This window comes from Macaca nemestrina, chromosome 12 (genome assembly GCF_043159975.1).
Source record: "Macaca nemestrina isolate mMacNem1 chromosome 12, mMacNem.hap1, whole genome shotgun sequence".
NCBI classification, from domain to species: domain Eukaryota; kingdom Metazoa; phylum Chordata; class Mammalia; order Primates; family Cercopithecidae; genus Macaca; species Macaca nemestrina.
In genome coordinates, this window is record NC_092136.1 from 125,013,414 (window position 1) to 125,034,106 (window position 20,693).

A 20,693-nucleotide genomic window follows, 5' to 3' on the forward strand; every position below is an offset into this window, starting at 1 on the left:
GAGAGAAAAGAGGAGCCACTGTTCTCCGCCTGCCCTGCTCACCTCCTCCTAGCCTGAGCGTATCCCTGACACTCGAGATTTATTTTTAACTGCCAGCAGCTTTGATTAGCTTGTCACAGCCGCTTCAGACACCTGCTGGCAGGATAAATTGGGGGAAAGGAGTGGCTGACCCAGATCTGACAAATCAAGGCAGGAAGAAAAGCTCTTGGGAATTCGCTGCTTCCCCTTTGCTGAGGCTGGTGAAAAACCCCATCACCGGCAGAGTGCTAAACTTGCTAATGACCTCACACCACTAGTGACCCTGGGCATGTTCAGCCTTAGCACCAGTGAATTGCAGAACTGAATCCACGCCCTTTTGTCACAGAACTAGTGGTCACTTCCATGCGGCTGTGGCAGCCAGGGCTCTATCTATGCAGAAGTTTTGCTCTGGGCAGATGCCTGGATTAGAGCTTTACTCATTGTAGCAGTTTTCCCGGTGGGATAAGTCCCCGTCACCCCAAGCTGAGATTGCTAGTGTTCTGCTTCTAGAAAAGCAGAAGCCCAGCTGGGTGCGGTGACTCACGCCTGTAATCCCAGCACTTTGGGAAGCCGAGGAGGGCAGATCACCTGAGGTCGGGAGTTGGAGACCAGCCAGACCAACAGGTAGAAACCCCATCTCTACTAAAAATACAAAATTAACCAGGTGTAGTGGTGCATGCCTGTAATCCCAGCTACTCGGGAGGCTGAGGCAGGAGAATTGCTTGAACCTGGGAGGTGGAGTTTGTGGCGAGCTGAGATTGCGCCGCCTGAGATTGCACTCCAGCCTGAGCAACAAGAGCGAAACTTCATCTCAAAAAAAAAAAAAAGAAAGAAAGAAAAGAAAAGCAGAGGCCCAGGAAGGGAGGCAGGGCACTGGGAGTGACTTCTGTGTCCCCTAGATGGATTCCGTGGCCTTCTGTGGAACTGTTGATGTGATAAAGTATGGCTTTCTCTGTGGCATGCTTAGTTCAAGCAGACACTAAACTCCTGGGAATCAATGGAAGTCGCACTGGATAAGAAACCCAAATGCCAGCCTGACTCTCCCACTTCCTACACGGCCTTGGGCCAGCTACTGAACATCTCTGCTGCTTAGTTTCCTCCTCTGCAAAATCAGGATCATACTAGTACCTGTTTACACGTGGGGTGCCATGATGTGTGCTAATGCGTGGTGAAACCAGTGCAGGCTACAACAAGTGCCCCAGTACAAGTTTTTGCTTTCAGAGGAGGATATGGGAATTGGCAGGCTCAATGTCTTTCGAGCCAGAAGATGGAAGCCAACAGAATTCAGATTGTGGTGAGATGGAGCCAGCATCCGGGATACGAGGATGACGTTCACCTGCTGGCTGGTCAAGGCTGGCAGCTGCCTGCCATCAATGCTGGAGACAGTGCAAGGAGTCAGAGCTGTTGTTCATGGGAGGCTGTGTGAAGGGCTGGGGATGGCACTGCAAAGTCAAAGGACACTGTTGCCAGGGGTCGTTGCGGACAAACAGGGAGTGGTGGCCTTGTCAAGTGCAGGAAACAAGTTGCAGTCCCCTACATTGGGAAAGCTCGGCAGAGCTGACTCCCCGCAGGCCCTGAGCCTCCAGGTCCCCGTGGAGGGCCTGGGGAGGGTCTCCAGGGCCAGCCTGGCCATCCCACCAGGAGGTCTGCAGCTGTGTGGCTCCTCCGTGAGGCCCACTTTCTATCTGCTAATTGCACACTCTCACCCCGGTCTCACACCCCCTCTGACCAGCTCCTTTCTGCAGCCCCTGGTGCAGCTCCCTTGAATGTGGCTGAGCAGCAAAAACTGAGGTTGCAGAGGGTCTCCTTCTGCCTATACCATATGCAGCCCCACTGTGTCCCATGATCCCACCACCACCCACAACAGGGCATGTGCCCGGTCCCTAAACACAGCCTTGGCTGCCACGGGCCACAGGCTGGCAGTGAAGAATGCTATACAGCCCGTCTCTAGAGTCTGGAACAGAGGCCTAATGAACACCACACTCCAAAGCACGTGAAGAATATTAATTAAATGAAGGTTTTATTTCAAAATTAGTCTTACAGTATAAGCTGTTTTTGAGGGCTGGAGCCAAACTACATAATGAGCAGTGAAAGCGGCTGCCTTCCCCTCTCCCGACACCGCAAGGGGAGGCACCATCACCGGCCCTGCCCCATCATGCATCCAATGGTTACTAGCACTAGAAGCCAACAGCAAAGGACCCCGCGCGTTTGCTCATGTTTAATCCGGGTTAAGCTATACACGTTTAAATACACGTCGGAGGTTACGTGGTGTCATGCAGTCCCTGTGATGGAATGACTCTTGTTCAGTGACCTCCTGCAGCGAGGCTGCTCCAAAGGGCAAGGTTAGGTCGGGCAGAGCACTGGAACGAGAAGAGAGGAGCGGACAGCAGTCAGAACACAGCTGCAGGCCGGGACCTCCGAGCCCAGGAGAGCCCTAGCTGAGAGCAGTCACACCAGCTCCTGAGTGGTGACAGCCCCGTTTAGAGCTTAGAATAAAGGAGAGACAATGGCAGGTGGTTGCTGGCTATAATAACTAAGCGTGTAGTCTCCGGGGCCTGAGTTCAAATCCTGGATCTGACCATTACTAACTACATGACCTTAGGGAAATTAACTTCACCTTTCCATGCTTGTTTCTTCATCAATACAATAGAACGTACCTGCGCCTAACCCCAGGGTTGTTGAGAGGCATGTGGCAAGTGCTTAGTAAATATTAATTACTTGTACAAATTCATTGACATTTCAGTGGATCATGAGGGGTAAAGTCTAGCCCCCAGACTACCAAATTTATATAACCTGTTTCTATAATCTTCCTTTGAGAACCTTCTTTGAGAAATATGCTGCTCTTTTAAAATCTTTGCGTCACAAATCCTTTTTATGTGTGTTTTTGTTTGTTTTTTGTTTTTGAGACAGAGTCTTGCTGTGTCACCCAGGCTAGAGTGCAGTGGTGTGATCACAACCCCCAATGCAGTCTCAGACTCCTGGGTTCAAGTGATCCTCTCACCTCAGCCTCCTGAGTAGTTGGGACTACAGGCACACAACACCACATCTGGCTGATTTTTTTTTTTTAATTGAGACGAGGTTTCACCATGTTGCCCAGGCTGAACAAGTTATTTTTAATGTTTACTCTAAGTTCCTCCTGCTGAAATGTAAGATTAGTCCTTCTGATCCTTATAGAAACAGTATAGCTCAGGGTTTCTCCACTATAGGTCCCACAAATACGGTCCCTCTGCAACTGTGCATAGTTTTGTGTGCATGCAGGACAAAAAACAATAAAATAACGGATCTGGACAGTGAACAATCCTCAATGGCTATTAACATCACAAAAGGAAAGACAGTCAGACAATGTACGTCACCCCATGGAAGTCCGGAAACCTATAACCACTTATAATGTAGTGCTTATCAAAAAATCTGAAGCTGAATCTGATCAGGCTTCCAGTTCTATCAGTTCACAGGCAATAAAGAAGACAGGAGAACATACTGAATTATACCATGAGGATGAAACTAGCAAAAATCCACAATGAGGAAAATCTATGGCACAGACAACCTAGTTTCTCCAACAAATGCATTTCAAGACATGGAAGAGAGAAAGGAAACGGAACCTCCATATATCAAAGAGATGTAAGAGACATATCATTATCTAATTGCAACATACTGATCTCTATTGGCCCCTGATTCAAACAAATAAACTGAAAAATCCTTTATGGGAAAAACAGGGAATGCTGATTGGATAGTCAGTATTAAGAAACTCTCGGCTGGGCACAGTGGCTCATGCCTGTAATCCCGCTTTGGGAGGCCAAGGCGAGTGGATCACCTCAGGTTAGGAGTTTGAGACCAGCCTGGCCAACAGGGTGAAATCCTGTCTCTACTAAAAATACAAAAATTAGCTGAGCATGGTGGCGGGCACCTGTAATCCCAGCTACTTAGGAGGCTGAGGCAGAACTGCTTGAACCCAGGAGGCGGAGGTTGCAGTAAGCTGAGATCGCACCATTGCACTCCAGCCTGGGTGACAGAGCAAGACTCTGTCTCAAAAAAAAAAGAAACTCTTAATTTTTTTTAGTTGTGAAATGGTATTGGGGCTATGGTATTGGGGTATTGGGGCTTCCTCAAGAGTTCCTATGTTTTAGAAATGCATACTGAAATAGTTATGAATGAAAAACTCTGACAGAGATTTGCTTTAAAATAACATGGGAGGGGAGAAGTTGGGTAGAGGCATAAATGAAATAAGCCTGGTCGGGACTTAATAACTGTTGATGCTGGCTAATCAGTACCTGAGAGTGTATTATGCCATTCCCTCTACTCTGCTCTTGTATGTACAACCAGTTTCCATAAGAAAAGGTTAAAAAGTTATATAAGGATGTAGTCAATTACGTCTCCAGCTTCCTTTCAAGTGCTTGAAAAGTATTAAATTATCATCGGGCTTTGTTTTTCCCAACTAAATACTAAGTAGCTCAAACTCTGCAGAATTTTCACAGTAAGTCCTTTGTTGGTTTGCTGCTCCAAGGAAAGTCACTCTGGTGACTGGGGGTGATGGAATCTCCTCCTGCGGCCTCCTGGCAACACCCAAAGGCAAAACCTATTACTGCAAAGCCTCACAATTGTCCCTGATTTCCCTGGCCCCTGCCTGGCCTGGTCTGGAATGGACAAGCTGGAAAGGTTCCCTGACAGGAGCGGGAGCTCCAGAGAACCCCTTCTGTTCCAGGAGGCCTGGGGCTGCTCTTACCTTTTAAAATGTAGTCCGTTAGCAAAGTAGGCACCTTCTCATTATCCTCCTTCATGGCAAAGAGAACTAGGAAAGGAGAAAGAGAGGAGCTAAGATACTGTCTTAGCCTGGTCATGAGGCTCACTTCTGGGGCCACATGACCTACTAGCCCAGAGTGAGAGACAAATGATTCAAAGGAACCAGACATTTATTGACTATTGAGCAAAAGTCTAGAAGCCTCTATCAAGGGTCAGCATTTCAGGGGCAAGGGCTAAAAACTACCTATCCGGTACTATGTTTGCTACCTGGGTGACAGATTTAGGTTCAGTCGTAACCCAGACCTTGAACCCAGGAGTTCAAGACCAGCCTGGACAACATGGCAGAACCTCATTTCTAGTTAAAAAAGAAGAAAAACAGCTGGGTGTGGTGGCACATGCCTGTAGTCCAAACTACTTGAGAGGCATTGTGCAATATACCCCTATAACAAACCTGCACATGGTGATAGAGGAGAACACAGCAAGAACCACAGTGTTTGTCTCTAGGTAGTGGATCTATTGGTGACTTTCTTTTCTTTGTTCTTTTTGAGACAGGATCTCGCCCTGTCACACAGGCTGAAGTGCAGTGGCGTGTTCTCAGCTCGCTACAGCCTCAAACTACTGGGCTCAAGTAATCCTCCCACCTCAGCCTCCCAAGTAGCTGAGACTTACAGGCATGTGCCACCATGCCCAGCTAGTTTTTTTTTTTTTTTTAAGTAAAGATGAGGTCTTGCCATGTTGCCCAGGCTGGTCTTGAACTCCTGGGCTCAAGCAATCCTCCCCTCTTGGCCTCCCAAAGTGACCTGTGATCATGCCACTGCACTCCAACCTGGGCAACAGAGTGAGACTCTGTCTCAAAAACAAGAAAAAGACCAGCCTGGACAACATAGCAAGACTTTCTCTCTAAAAAAAAAAAAAAAGAAGAAGAAGAAGGAAAGAAGAATAAGAGAGAGCTATATGTACAAGACATAGTTATCAGTGAAGAAAGAAGGATACAGAACATGTATTAACTTTATAATTAAATTCTAATGTTCATAGAAGAAATCTAGAATAATAATATATGACACTGTTACGTGGTTATCTCTGAGTGTAAGACCACAGGGCGTGTTCTTTTCTATGCTGCGTTTCTGTAGGGTCTGGCTTTTCTCAATGAGCATGTATTACTTTTGTAAGCCGAGAAAACACTAAAGATCAGCCGGAACTGATAGCTAGGGTCAGGAGGAGGCTGCAACAGTGGGATTCCCACTTCATTTCGATATCTTTGTCCTCCATTGATTACCTTGCCTAGTTTCAAGACAGGGTCATGAAACTCGAATCCAAGAGTTAGGAGTCAGTGAGGAAGAAAGTCCAATGGTGGCGTGAGTCAGTGGCCAGGTCCAGAAAAAGAGACTCAACCTGAGGCCATTGAGGGGGTGGTTTGTTTCTGTTTTATTTCTTCTGTATCTTTAGACATGTATTCATGGCAGCATAAGTGGATTTTAGGGGGTCCTGGTTTCTTCTGGTTTTTTGTTTTTTTTTGAGATGGAGTTTTGCTTTTGTCATCCAGGCTGGGGTGCAATGGCATAATCTCGGCTCACTGCAACCTCCGCCTCCTGGCTTCAAGCGATTCTCCTGCCTCAGCCTCCCAAGTAGCTGGGGTTACAGGCGTGTGCCACCACATCTGGCTAACTTTCTGTATTTTTAGTAGAGACGGGGTTTCACCGTGTTAGCCAGGCTGGTCTCGAACTCCTGACCTCAGGTGATCCACCCGCCTTGGCCTCCCAAAGTGCTGGGATTACAGGCGTGAGCCACTGTACCTGGCCTGTTTTCGTTTTTTCTGCATTTTTAGACATGCTTTCATTTCAACTTAGTTGTCAAGAATACTTTGCAACTGAGCACAAGCAGACTAAATGCCACACCACAAAGACCACGTAAAAATACAATAATTGCACTTGGCGATACGTATCTAAATTAATCTCCAAAATCTAAAAGTTACAAGGATTGTCTAGTCGCAGAAGCTGGTCTTTGGCCTATGTACTTAGTTCAAAGAGTAGAAGAGAGAAGAGGCATTGTTCACAAATTCATATGACGATCTGCCACAAAAGAGAGGCTTCATAACCTACAGGAGAATTGGTATTCAGAAAAGATGGCAGTTTTTCTTCTAAAAGCAATAAAATGTTGGAACATAGATAGAAGAGATAGCCATAAAAAGAACATTATCAAAGTGTTAACTAATGTGACTAAAATCATGACACAAAATTTTATAGTCAGTATAATCTCAACCATGTAGAAAAGATACAAAAAATTATGGCTGAAAAGCACCAAAGGCCGGGCGCGGTGGCTCAAGCCTGTAATCCCAGCACTTTGGGAGGCCGAGACGGGCGGATCACAAGGTCAGGAGATCGAGACCATCCTGGCTAACACGGCGAAACCCCGTCTCTACTAAAAACACAAAAAATTAGCCGGGCGAGGTGGCGGCGCCTGTGGTCCCAGCTACTCGGGAGGCTGAGGCAGGAGAATGGCGGGAACCCGGGAGGCGGAGTTGCAGTGAGCTGAGATCTGGCCACTGCACTCCAGCCTGGGCGACAGAGCGAGACTCCGTCTCAAAAAAAAAAAAAAAAAAAAAGAAAAGCACCAAAATAGTAACCACAGTGGAGTGGACAGTGAGTTATTTATTTTTCTTTGTTTGCTTTTCCATATTTCCAAAGTAGTCTAAATGATGGATACACTCTAGCTATGATTTTTTTAATGAACTTAAAAAATGTAAACAAAACCACTCAAAATAGAAAAAAGTCTGTTTCTTAATTAAAATGAAAAGATTTCACACTGAATTCCTGAATGGGTACCTGCAATAAATTAATAGCTATTTATTTTTTGAGCTATGATAGAATACTTTACACATATCAACTTTCATAATTTGTCCAAGTTACTTTCCAAATCTAACTTGTGTGAAAACACAAACACCTATAAATGTCAGTTCATCTGTGTTTTCTCCCTTTAAAAAAAAAGCGCATATTTATGCAAATAAAGGAGTTTACAATGAGTTAAGGACAAGTCACTGTACTTTGATTTTAAAATTCCTGATTCTCAAGGACACAGTGTCTATTGATGTAGGCAGGATTTCTGTTTGCCAGAACCTCCAGCTTTAGTCCTCCAAATTGATTAAAAAAAAAAAAAAAATGAAATGTTTGGTCACCTTCAGCAGTAGGGCCCGGCAGATATCCATCCTCCTCAGCTGAACAGAAGCTCAACTTCCCTTCCCGGGGGTATCCAGTAGCCCCAGACTGGCCCCTTCCCTCCAGAACATGCTGCAGTGGGCGGGGCCTCGTTAGCGGTCACTCTCTGCAGTGCACAGTTGCCAGGGAAATGGAATTTCCCTTGTGATCCTCTGGGCCTGTCACCACATCTGAGCCTAGGACTTTTCTCGTCCTAAAAGGGCCAAGCTGACACTGATGGCTAACACCATGTGCCCCCCAGCCCTTGGCGGGTCCTACTGTTTGATGTATATAAACAGTTACTGTCTACAAAAGGCTCTTTGTTACACACTGTTTTCCCTCATAGCTCAGAATGGTTATTAATATTTGACAGCAGAGCAAAGTGGAGGAGAGGAGGCAGTCACTTCCTGGAAGGAAAGCTAGACTCTATTTTTTCCAGACAGCCTTACCCCATCCAAGAAACCTCGCTTCTCATTAAAATTACAGCCAGACCCACAGACTGGGCGCCCTGCTTCAAGGGGCACAAGTGCCGACCAGGCAACCTCAAGTTGCAGGGAGAGAGAAAACAGGGAGGCAGAGGATGCCAAGCCTTGAGAACTGCGGGGGAAAATAAAAACGTCCCCTGCACCAGCACCCCAACCTCTTTCACAGCTCTTCCCCCCTCCTGCCCCCGTCTCTTCCCCTGTGGGAACCAGGGGAAAGAAAGACAGCTCTGGTTATGAGTGCAGACTGTTTTAATTGTACACTGTGCAGGAGGATGTGACGCAGTAATTTGGAGGGTATTTTAGCCCATCGAAACCTACTTTGAGGAGTCTCGGGGCTGCGGCACCGGAGGTACAACGTACAGGCAGGAAGGGAGAAAAAGGAGCCGCTGATCTGGCTGAGAACAAGAGGAACTCACTGTTTGTCAGCATCTGCAGGTCTTCCACTGACGGAGGGGAGGCTTTCTTCTCGTAAGGAATGACTGTGTTCAGATACTGCAAGACAAACAGCACGCAGGGGGCTTGAGACAGAAGACACGCTTCCTCTGGGCTGAAATTTAGCCTTTCTCTAAGACACACACTCTGCAAATCTGACCTTCTCTGAAACATTCATGGTCACTGGCACATCACTGTTTCAGAACTTCTTCTCCATCTTTAGGGGATGTCTCTTTAAAAGTAAGACTCTCCCACATTTAGCCAGGAAAACTTCTCTCCATTCCAACTTCTAGATTCTTCCTACACTACAGACTTCTCTGTTATTTAGGAATCCTGGGGAGCTTTTTCTCCTTCAGACTGAGAGCAGAGAATATCTCCAAGGGGATTATATTTTCTTATTCTTTGCAGAGCAATTTGAGAAGGAATTCTTTCTCTTTTGTCAAAAAAGACATGCAAGAGAACCTCAACCCCGCCCAGGGTCTCCGATGTCAGATTTGCTCCCTCTGCTGGATGTCAGGTGCTCCTACAACAAAACCAGCACCAGGGCCTAGTGGGCTGTCAAAGGAGCCTCAAGGAAGCCTGAGGTGGTGAGTGCCAGAGCTCTAGACCAAAGCTAAGAAGCTCAGTTTTTTTTGTTTTTTTTGTTTTTTTTTTTTGTTTTTTTTTGAGACAGTCTCGCTCTGTCACCCAGGCTGGAGTGCAGTGGCGTGATCTCGGCTCACTGCAACCTCTGCCTCCGGGTTTAAGTGATTCTTCTGCCTCGGCCTCCCAAGTAGCTGGGATTACAGGTGCCCGCCACCACGCCTGGCTAGTTTTGGTATTTTCAGTAGAGTTTCACCATGTTGGCCAGGCTGGTCTCGAACTCCTGACCTCAGGTGATCCACCTGCCGCGGCCTCCCAAAGTGCTGGGATTACAGGCGTGAGCCACTGCACCCGGCCAGAAGCTCACATTTTAGTCTCGGCTGTGCCACTGGCAGTGTGTGTGGCTTTGGAAAAATGCCTTGGATCTCCGGTACATAGTTCTCGCTGCCATAAAACAAGAGGACTGGGTTCGATGCTTCTAAAATCTCTTCCCGTTCTCTAGAATCTCTAGAGTTCTAGAGTTCTAGAATTAATCTAGCACTTAGAATTCAGCTACAAATATGTTTAAAACATATACACTTTCACGTGCACTCATTCCACCATCTCATACTTTCTGTTCACGTGCCAGCCATGTCTATTAGATTATACACTCCATGAGGACAGGGACTTTTCACCTTTGCACCTGTGGGCCTAACAGCAGAGCTTAGCACATAGCAGCCACTTGATAAAAGTTGTGAATGCTGTCTTAATAACCAGAAATGCAAGCTACATCACAAGGAAATTACTGAGCCAACAAAAAGCCACAGCATCGGTTACAACCAGAGCTGGGCAGCTGCAGAGGCAGTCTTAGTGGGAATGGCTTGGCGGGTAATCCAGTGTGATGGACAGTTAATTAAACTCTGGATGGGATCTATCATCAAACGGATTCCCTTTTAATGCATTTCATCCTTAAAACAACTTAATTCTTAGACCTACAAGCAGTGTTGAATTTTAAGTCTTGCCCATGTCCTAGAACCCTAGAGCTAAAAAAAAAAAAAAAAAGTTCACCTTTTAAATAGATACTCTCTGTTCCTCCTTAAGAGGAGAAGAAAGTGTTAGGACCCCTAACCCCCTAAATAAATGCTGGGATAATTCTGGCGAGTCACTGTCCCCCTTCGTTGTTGGGGAGGCCAAGCTGCCGGGGTCTAGGAGGAGAGCTTGGAGCAGGGAGACTGCGCGTACCTGTTTGTCACTTCCTGAGGAGCCAAAGGTCTGGCGGATGCCACTCTGCAGAATGTTGGAGATGCCTTCCATGCTGAAGCGCTGGGGGAAGAGAGAGACTCAAGAAGGGCAAATGCTTCCTGCTCCATCATCACCACACCCAGAGACCTCTCGGCTACCAGGCGGTCCCAGATAACACCCAGGGTTCTTGACTAGAGAGTAAGTGCAAGACATTGGCTTACAGAGTCAGGCCAGAAATGAAGCCTGAGCTTTGCAAGAATAAATAGAGCCTCAAGAACTCTTATCTTAGTAAGTCCCTCAGGGCTACAAGACTCCTCTGCATCCCCCAGTTTCCCTCCTTTTATCCACCATCATGCAAATAGAAAAATAAAGCAGTTCAGTCAAACTTAGATGAACCATGATGCAAAGATCTTAGGGGAAAACAAAATGTTCAGCTATCAGAAAAGACTGTCTTAAAGCAACTGTCCTGATCTGAGAAGATTTTTCAAAATGTACATGCGGAGGACTAATCCCATAGGTCTGTGATAAAGCCTCAGGAAAGGCATTTTGAAAAAGCTCCTTAGATAATTCCACTGAGCTCCCCCAATTAAGAACCTCTGGTGGCCAGGCGCGGTGGCTCACACCTGTATTCCCAGCACTTTGGGAGGTTGAGGCGGGCAGATCACAAGGTCAGGAGTTCAAGACCAGCCTGAGCAACATGATGAAACCTCATCTCTACTAAAAATATAAAAATTAGCTGGGTGTGGTGGCAGGCGCCTGTAATCCCAGCTACTCAGGAGGCTGAGGCAGGAGAATCGCTTGAACTTGGGAGGTGGAGGTTGCAGTGAGCCAACATCATGCCACTGCACTCCAGCTGGGCAACAGAGTGAGACTCCATCTCAAAAAAAAAAAAAAAAAAAAAAAAAGAACCACGAGTTTGGAACATCTTGTCGATAGAACAATAAGACATCTGGGGCCAGGACCAGTGGCTCACACCAGTAACCCCAACACTTTGGGAGGTGAGACGGGCAAATCACCTTAAGTCAGGAGTTTGAGACCAGCCTGGCCAATATGGTGAAACCCATCTCTGCTAAAAACACAAAAATTATCCGGGTGTGGTGGCGTGAACCTGTAATCCCAGCTACTCAGGAGGCTGACACAGGAGAATCACTTGAACCCAGGAGGCGGAGGTTGCAGTGAGCTGAGATTGTGTCATTGCACTCCAGCCTGGGGGAAAGAGTGAGACTCAGTCTCAAAAGAAAAAAAAAAAAAAAAAAAGGGCATCAGGTCATTTTCAATCACTGAAACACCCTAGCACACCCTAAAGAGACCAGTCAGGACTGGAACCTGGGACACGAGGAAGGATTTGGACCCAGAGTTCCGAGGCCCATCTCAGGACTCCAAACACGAAATGCCCTCACCCCACTTTCTCTAAGGTCTTGCCTACAGAGAACATACGCCAAATTCAATTATTTCCTAATGTTTACAGGCTGTCTTCCCGGGTTAGACTGTGAGCCCTTTGGGGGAGTGGAGGAGACGGGTGATACCTTCCCCCTTTCTGACCCCCTGTCTGTCACAATGTGCTGCTCACCACCGCTGCTCAGTAAATATTGATGAGTCCCCTGCGGGGTTGGTAGGGCACTGAAACGGGCAAGGTTCAAGGTTGGAAGCACCCAGTCTTCCGCCTGGTTGTTCACATACCTTGAGAGGCATCTGGTTTCCCTTCTCTATCCGGCTGCTCTGCAGGCTCAGCCCTTTCTCTTTCCGCCTCTTTTTCATCAGTTCTCGCTGCTCCTTCTGCTTGTTCTGAACCTCAATAAGCACCGTGATAAAGGAGTTCTTCACTTCCTTCTCAAACTCCAGCTCGTCCCGGCGGGCCAGCTGCTGCACCAGCTCCTCCGAGAAGTCGCGGATGGCACCCTCCACCTGGTCCAGCAGCTCGGTCAGCTCAGATCCAGACATGTGCCTCAGCCCTGCAGGGGAAGACGGTCTCCCGCGTAACACCTGCATCCACACCAGAGCTCGCTGGGGAGCTCCTGGGGCCACCACCAGTCAAGATGGGACTGCCCCTCTGAGGATGCCCCTTCCAAATCCTAACCCAAGAAAGACCTTCACAATTTAGGGGTGCGCCGGGAAGGCGGAGGCCTGTGTACTGACTGCAGAAGAGAACACCCCTCTCAGGAAAGAAAGGAGGAAGAAGAAACAGCCCACAAGGAAGTCTGTGGACTCTGTCCTCAAAATGGACATGGACAGACAGATCCTTTGTTCCACTTGCCATCTGTCTCCATAAGATTCCCTGTCTGAAGTGGGTCAAGAATTGGGGATGGAAAAGTGATGGGATGGAGGTTTTTGTCATCCATACTGAAGAGCAATAGAGACGTTGGTGCTTATTCCCAAGAACTGATCAAGATATAGTGTACGGCCAAAAAAAAAAAAAAAAAAGCCGACCATCTGAGCCCTTCTTTACATCTCTAGTCCTGTGTCACAGCACGTGTATTCAAAAATACGTGAAACCTGGACGACTGGCGACATGCATGAAAAAATAAAGCCTAGCAGCAGTTGGCTGCTTTCAGAGGAAAGAAAAGGGAACCTGAGATCATGGGAAACAGATAACTTTAATTTTAAGAAGTCCCCTAAGACTTCTTTCATTTAAAATAGATTTGGATATTTTATTCCAAATTTTTCGGTTTACATATTGTATATTTTCATAGTTGAGATTATACTTGTATGCGGGTCTAAATCATGCTTTAAAACTTTGTACACCTTAGGCCGGGCGCAGTGGCTCATGCCTGTAACCCCAGCACACTGGGAGGCTGAGATGGGCAGATCACCTGAGGTCAGGAGTTCAAAACCAGCCTGGCCAGCAGGTAAAACCTAGTAGAGGTAGGATTTTACCTGCCTCTACTAAAAATACAAAATTAGCCAGGCATGGTGGTGCATGCCTATAATTCTAACTATTCGGGAGGGTGAGGCAGGAGAACAACTTGAACCTGAGAGGCAGAGGTTGCAGTGAGCAGAGATCATGCCACTGCACTCTAGCCTGGGCAACAAAAGCAAAACTCTGTCTTAAAATATAAATAAATAAATAAATAACTTTTATACACTTTAAGCATTTTCTGATTAAAAATTATTTTAAACATTAAAAAAAAATTAAGGCCAGGTGCAGTGGCTCACACCTGTAATCCCAGCACTTTGAGAGACTGAGCCAGGTGGGTCACCTGCGGCCAGGAGTTCGAGACCAGTCTGGCCAACATGGTGAAACTCTGTCTCTATTAAAAAAAAAATATATATATATATATATATATATAAAATCAACATTGAAAAAATAAAATACACTTGGGAAACATCTTTTAAAATGTGGCTCCATCTAATGGCATCTTTTCACAGCAGGGGAGGAAGGATTGATTGATTGATTTTTAATGTTTAATGTTTGTGGGTACATAGTGGGTGTATGTGTTTATGGGGTACATGAGATGTTTTGATACAGACATGCAATGCATAGTAATCACATCATGGAGAATGGGGTATCCACTCCCTCAGGCATTTTTCCTTTATGTCACAATCCAACTAATAATCTTTTAGTTATTTTTAAATATACAACGTCTAATGGTATCCTTCACTTTCACCTCAGAATCCATTTTCCTCTTCCTCTTTGTTTATGCTTCGCCGAGTTATTTGCTGACTTGGTTGGGCTTTTCCCTTATTCTGCTCTTTGGAGCTGCCCTCTCCCCCTTCTGTTTTTTTGCCATTTCACTCTGCATTTCAGCTGTTTTCACAAGTCTTTTGCTGAACGCGTCTATCTTTGGGACCTTTGTGTGGCCGGGAAAGGCCTGACTGGGGCAGTGGGGAATGCAGCGAGGCAGCCAAGTCCAGTTCAACACCAAGCAGACTCTCTGCCGGCCACCTCCTGCCGCTGCTATTCAGAGCCAAAGTCTGACTTGCAGGATGCAGGCCTCCAGATTCTGCCTCTGCTTCGACCACTTCTAACCCGTGGTTGACCTTTCAACCCTGACCAACCCACCTTCTCCCTCCCTTGTTTCTAAGTTCCCATCTCCCCATGGGTGGATCTGCTCCTAGGATGAGGCTCCTCTTGCAGCGGGGCATCGATACCCTATGGCTGATGAATTTTTTGCCTTTGTTGTGTTACACTTTTTCTTTTCATGCTTCATCCAGCCATTTCTTGTGCACAATCATAATTACTATCAACCTGTGTCAGAGAGTTAAGAGGATGGCCTCTGGAGTTAACCTACCTGGCTTCAAATGTTGGCTTCACCCCTTATGACTTGTGCATGGTCTAAGCACAAATACAAATTTTAAATGAGAGGCTTGATTCTCCCTGTTGAAAATAAGGGAAAAGACTTTTCCTCTCTCCCATCTCCCTTTTCTTTCAGAATTTCTTCTACCTGTCCTTTTCAATCTCTCAAAGATTTAGATTAAATCATTAAAATACATGTATGTTACCTTTATGTTAAATTATTGTCATGGCTAAATAAGCCTCTTGTTATTCTTGCAATTCAGGAGGGTTTCTTCAAGGGCCTGGGGGTCACTGCTTTGAAATATAATCATCAGACTGGACGCAGTGTCTCATGCCTGTAATCCCAGGACTTTGGGAGGCTGAGGCAGGTGGATCACAAGGTCAAGAGTTTGAGACCAGCTTGGCCAACATGGTGAAACCCTTACTCTACTAAGAATACAAAAATTAGCCAGGCATAGTGGTGCATGCCTGTAATCCCAGTTACTCGGAAGGCTGAGGCAGGAGAACTGCTTAAACCCAGGAGGCGGAGGTTGCAGTGAGCTGAGATTGCGCCACTATACTCCAGCCTGGGCAACAGAGCAAAACTCCGTCTCAAAAGAAAAAAAAAAAGAAAGAAAGAAAAGAAAAAGAAATATAATCATCAAAGAATATAATGCTCAATCTCTCATTGTTCTGAGCAGAGGGGCCTAACTCCCTTCTGACTTCAAATCGCAAAACGCACTCAATGTAATGGGTTCCATTTATCCACTTTGCTATACAAGACTGAGACTGCTTTCTGTCTTTGCAATCTCTTTAGAGAGTTGTCTGTGATGTGGCTCCCATCCTGGTTTAATGCTTACTCAATAATAAAATAGTTTTCTAGGCCAGGCACAGTGGCTCACACCTGTAATCCCAGCACTTTGGGAGGCCAAGGCAGGTGGATCACCTGAGGTCAGGAGTTTGAGACCAGCCTGGCCAACATAGAGAAACCCCATCTCTACTAAAAGTAAATTAGCTGGGTGTGGTGGTGCACACCTGTAATCCCGGCTACTCAGGAGGCTGAGGCGGGAGAATCACTTGAACCCAGGAGATGGAGGCTGCAGTGAGCTGAGATCACGCCACTGCACTCCAGCCTGGGTGACAGAGCTAGACTCTGTCTCTAAAAAATAAAAAATAAAATAAAATAAAATAAAAATAGTAATAAAATAGTTCTATTTATCATCTGTCTTTGTGGAGAGGTTTTCTGCACACAAGGAGATCTCATTTCTAATCGTATCTGATCTAATCTCATTCTAACAGTGGCCTCGGACAAGTCATGTAACCTCTGAAAGACTCAGTTAGCTTGATCCTAATGGGGTTGGTGTGAAGATGAAATGAGATTAGGCATAGAAAGTCTTAGAATAAGGCCAGGCGCAGTGGCTCACGCTTGTAATCCCAGAACTTTGGGAGGCTGAGGCAGGCAGATCACTTGAGGTCAGGAGTTTGAGACCAGCCTGGCCAACATGGCGAAACCTCCTCTCTACAAAAATATAAAATTTAGCAAGGCGTGGTGGCACATGCCTGTAGTCCCAGCTACTCAGGAGGCTGAGGCTTGAGAATCACTTCAACCTGGGAGGTGGAGGCTGCAGTGAGCTAAGACCATGCCACTGCACTCCAGCCTGGGTGACAGAGAAAGACTCTGTCTCAAAAAAAAAAAAGAAAGAAAGAAAGAGAAAGAAGGAAAGAGAGAGAGAGAGAGAGAGAGAGAGAGAGAGAGAGAGAGAGAGAGAAGAGAAAGAAAGAAAGAAAGAAAGAAAGAAAGAAAGAAAGAAAGAAAGAAAGAAAGAAAGAAAGAAAGAAGAGAAAGAAAGAAAGAAAGAAAGAAAGAAAGAAAGAAAGAAAGAAAGAAAGAAAGAAAGAAAGAAAGAAAGAAAGAAAGGAAGGAAGGAAGGAAGGAAGGAAGGAAGGAAGGAAGGAAGGAAGGAAGGAAGGAAGGAAGGAGAGAGAGAAGGAGGGAGGGAGGGAGGAAGGAAGGAAGGAAGGAAGGAAGGAAGGAAGGAAGGAAGGAAGGAAGGAAGGAAGGAAAGAAGGAAGGAAGGAAGGGAGTCTTAGAATAAGTTCTGGCACATGGAAAGCACTTCAAAAATATGAGCTGTTATTACCCTTTTTTCATTGATTTTATGGTAGCATCATTCATTGCTTTTACATAGTAGTTCAGATTTCTTCTGCTTATTCTGCCTTAGTCTTTGGTTAGTTTTAACATTTAAATTTTGCTCGACTACCTTATTTTTTTCTCAAAAATGCAAACTTCTCTCCTGATGTAAGAAAGAAAGAAAGAAAGGTATTGCTGACTGCCTAGATCTGCAAGGCTCTGCTCTGAGGCAGTGATCAGGGTTCTATTAGCCATGTACAAAGTGCACAGCCCAGAGCCTGGCCCCGAGCAGGTGCTTCCTCCTCAGCCAGCCCAGCATCCAGGGCCCTCACCTTCATAGGACCAGTTGTTGTTGAAGGTCTGTGTCAACGCCTGCATCTCCTGCAGGAGAACCGAGTCTGCCTGGGAGGAGGTTTCTCCTCCATCCTCTTCTTCCAGAACCTCCTCTTCTTCCTCAGGGTCTGGGGAGTTCTGCATCATCTCCTCAATCTCCTCAATTACCTGAAGAAGGTACACGAGAGAGTGCTAACTCTGTTCTCTGCTAGAGGGGCATTCTGGCTTGAATTTTGATCAGTTAAGGATGTTTCTAATTAGCTATCTGAAATTTTCTAAAGCAATATCATTTTAAAGTAAATACTGAATAATAAAAATAGTTCCAACCAAAGGCTTGCACACACTCTTTCTTTAATGTAAAGCACTCTTTAATGTAAAACCTCTTCCAAGAGCTCCATTTAGATAAATGATTTATTGGAAATAAGCTACTCTTTCAGGAAGCAAGGCAGAGCTGCCTGGAAGGGAACATTTACTTCAATTTGCTGAGCTCTTTATTTCTAAGTGGGAAAACATTTCATTCACCCAACTTTAACACAAAACCCAGTCCATTAATTGTCATAATACATGTGACTGGAAAAAACAGTGTGCTTCTAGAACAACACAAAATGGGGAGGAAAACAGCTATTTCTCCAAAATTCACCTAGACAAGAACTGAAGCTGCCCAGCAACAAATGAAAATAGAGATAATGAAATAATAGAAGGATAGATAGAGTCTAGAGAGCAGCAAATAGATAAGAATCCCAGCTCTAATCTAGACTATTGACAGGAGCCAGCTCCCAGCAGTGGAGGGAAAATTAGATATCTGCCAAAAGGAACAAGAGTGAATTACTAGCTGGGCATGGTGGCTCACGCCTATAATCCCAGCACTTTGGGAGGCCGAGGCAGGTGGATCACTTGAGCTCAGGAGTTCAAGACTAGCCTGAGCAACATGGGGAGACACCATCTCTGCAAAAAAAAAAACAGAAAAATTAGCCAGTTGTGGTGATGTGTGTCTGTAGTCCACGCTACTTGGGAGGCTGAGGTGGGAGATTGGCTTGCACCCAGGAGGTGGAGGTTGCAGTGAACTGAGATGGGTCCACTGGACTCTAGCCTGGGCAACAGAGCCAGATCCTGTTTCAAAAAAAAAGAGTGAATTACTTTGTACATTAATTATTTACAAATAAAGAAGACTGCTGCTGAAAGCAGGTCTTCAGATGAGTTTTGTCACAACCTTCACCTTTGTCTGTTCTCCATGGATGGACTAAATCTCCAAGGCCAGCACCGTAGTCTTTGAGGTGGTTTCCTCACAGTGGGCTGGACCAAAGGTAAGGGACTTCGGGATCTCCTCCTTTAGAATAATTTCCATTCTTATTCCCAAGCCTTTTCACCTCTACTCACAAACTTAGGAGATAGCCAGTCTTTGACTACTGAAACCCATTTCACAGAATGCAACCAAATGACACAAATCCCTGTCAGGATCTTATGGCTGAATGTCCCTTTCTCTAAGAGTAGTTATAATTGAGTTCATATCATTGAATTGTAGTTCCTCCTACAAGTCACAAGAATAGCTATTAGCCCCTATTTTTAAAAATCTGGTTCTCTTTAGTCTCCTAATCTTCACCTGTTTCAGTTTCCACCTTTTTATCACAGATATGAAAAAGCACCTTTGTTGCTAAAAAGCACTTTCTGGCACTGAATGCTCCCAGTGGAGCTTTGCAGAAAGACTTTGTGGAAACTTGTATAGTGTTTAGCTCAAAATAAGCACCCATAAATATTTGTTGACTAAAACATTGAATAAGGAATCCGGAAACTGAACATTATCCTCTCTAAGTAATAAATTATTAAAGCTATGATGATCTCAGTTGAATGCGAAGCACTCTATCTTTTTTCAAAGATATCTTTCACAAAGCCAAAGTGGCTCTAGGACTCCTTTTGGAAGGCTCAAAATTTTGAGTGTTCTATGAAATGTAAGAAAATATCCATCACACAAAAGCCTCATCTGTCACTTCTCTTTTTGGAAAAGCAGGTGTTTGGGACCCTTGTTTAAGCATCTTGACTCCAAGTACAATGAATTGCAATACGAAGGCTTAGCAGGAATCGAAGCTACTAAACACTATGCCTGTCTCTGGCTACTATCAGAGACTGACCCCAACTATCCCAAGTGTCAAGAATGACATTCATGTTCACTGCAGGTGGGCAACCTGAGGCAGAAAGAGAAATGAAATCCCTTATCAAAAATACTCTGAGTTGGACAGGCACCGTGGCTCATGCCTGTAATCCCAGCACTTTGGGAGGCCAAGGTGGGTGGATTGCTTGAGTCCAGGAGTTTGAGACCAGCCTGGGCAGCATGGTGAAACCTCATCTTCACTAAAAGTACAAAAAATTAGCTGGTCATAGTGGTGCATGCCTGTAGTCCCAGCTACTTAGGGGCCTGAGGTGGGAGTATCGCTTGAGCCAGGGAGGTTGAGGCTGCAGTGAACCCTGATTGTGCCACTGCACTCCCATCTGGGTGACAGGGTGAGACCCTGTCTCAAAATGGAAAAAAAAAAAAAAAAAAAAAGCCAGGCATGGTGGCTCGTGCCTGTAATCCCAGCACTTTGGGAGGCTGAGGCAGGTAGATCACTTGAGGTTAGGAGTTTGTGACCAGCCTGGCCAACGTGGTGAAACTACATGTCTACTAAAAAAAATTTATAAAAATTAGCCAGGCATGGTCATGCATGCCTGTAGCCCCAGCTACTTGGGAGGCTGAGGCAGGAGAATCACTTAAACCCGGGAGGCAGAGGTTGCAGTGAGCCAAGATCACGCCATTGCACTCCAGCCTGGGTGACAGAGCAAGACTCTGTCTCAAAAATATATATATAAAGAAAAAAAGAAACAAAAAATACTCTGAGCCATCAGCACAGGCGTCACATGACCACATATCTTTCTTCTGCCTTAAACGGATGTAGCAAGTGTGTTCTCTTGAACTTTTTCTCCATCAAAAGAACGAAAGGTCCCAATAACCTGGAGAGATACTCATACCTGATCTGCTGTGAGCAGAGGCTCCTCGTTGATACCAGAATCATTCTCGCTCTTCTCATTGAACTCTTCCTCTTCTTTCTCATGGATCTGGAGAGGAGGTGGGGAGATGGAATTCTGGGTGACTGTCAGCAGAAGTGGGATTGCCTCTAGTCTCAAGAATGGATGATACTGACTGGGAGGCCACTCCAGCCAGCTGCTGTCTAAACAGTGGAGCTGAAGAGGTGTCCAGAGTTTCATCCAATTCCAAACATATCTTTGCCCCATCACTGACTCCAGCTTGCCAGAAATCCAGCATGCTGCACTGAATACAACTTGGCAGGAAAAGATGATAGGGGCGTGGCCAGCACCAT

The 20,693-nt window shown here is 45.7% G+C and overlaps 1 protein-coding gene across 6 annotated transcripts in view; it reads right to left on the minus strand.

Moving 5' to 3' along the window:
• Nucleotides 1-2,021: 2,021 nt before the first annotated feature.
• LOC105476260 (fasciculation and elongation protein zeta 1) overlaps nucleotides 2,022-20,693 on the minus strand; it is a 51,730-nt gene continuing 33,058 nt past the window's right edge. For 2 of the 6 annotated variants that reach the window (XR_011611250.1, XR_011611251.1), the window contains exons 4-10: nucleotides 20,344-20,457; nucleotides 17,343-17,511; nucleotides 12,347-12,618; nucleotides 10,667-10,747; nucleotides 8,750-8,923; nucleotides 4,739-4,804; nucleotides 2,022-2,378 (exon numbers count right to left, since the gene is read on the minus strand). Coding sequence is in view for 3 of the 6 variants with exons in the window: in XM_011732014.2 (XP_011730316.1) it covers nucleotides 2,362-2,378; nucleotides 4,739-4,804; nucleotides 8,848-8,923; nucleotides 10,667-10,747; nucleotides 12,347-12,618; nucleotides 17,343-17,511; nucleotides 20,344-20,457 (795 nt within the window). In the remaining 3 variants the exon portion in view is untranslated. The remainder of the gene's footprint in view (nucleotides 2,379-4,738; nucleotides 4,805-8,749; nucleotides 8,924-10,666; nucleotides 10,748-12,346; nucleotides 12,619-17,342; nucleotides 17,512-20,343; nucleotides 20,458-20,693) is intronic. The other 4 variants (XR_011611252.1, XM_011732017.3, XM_011732014.2 and 1 more) reach the window with 4 other exon arrangements.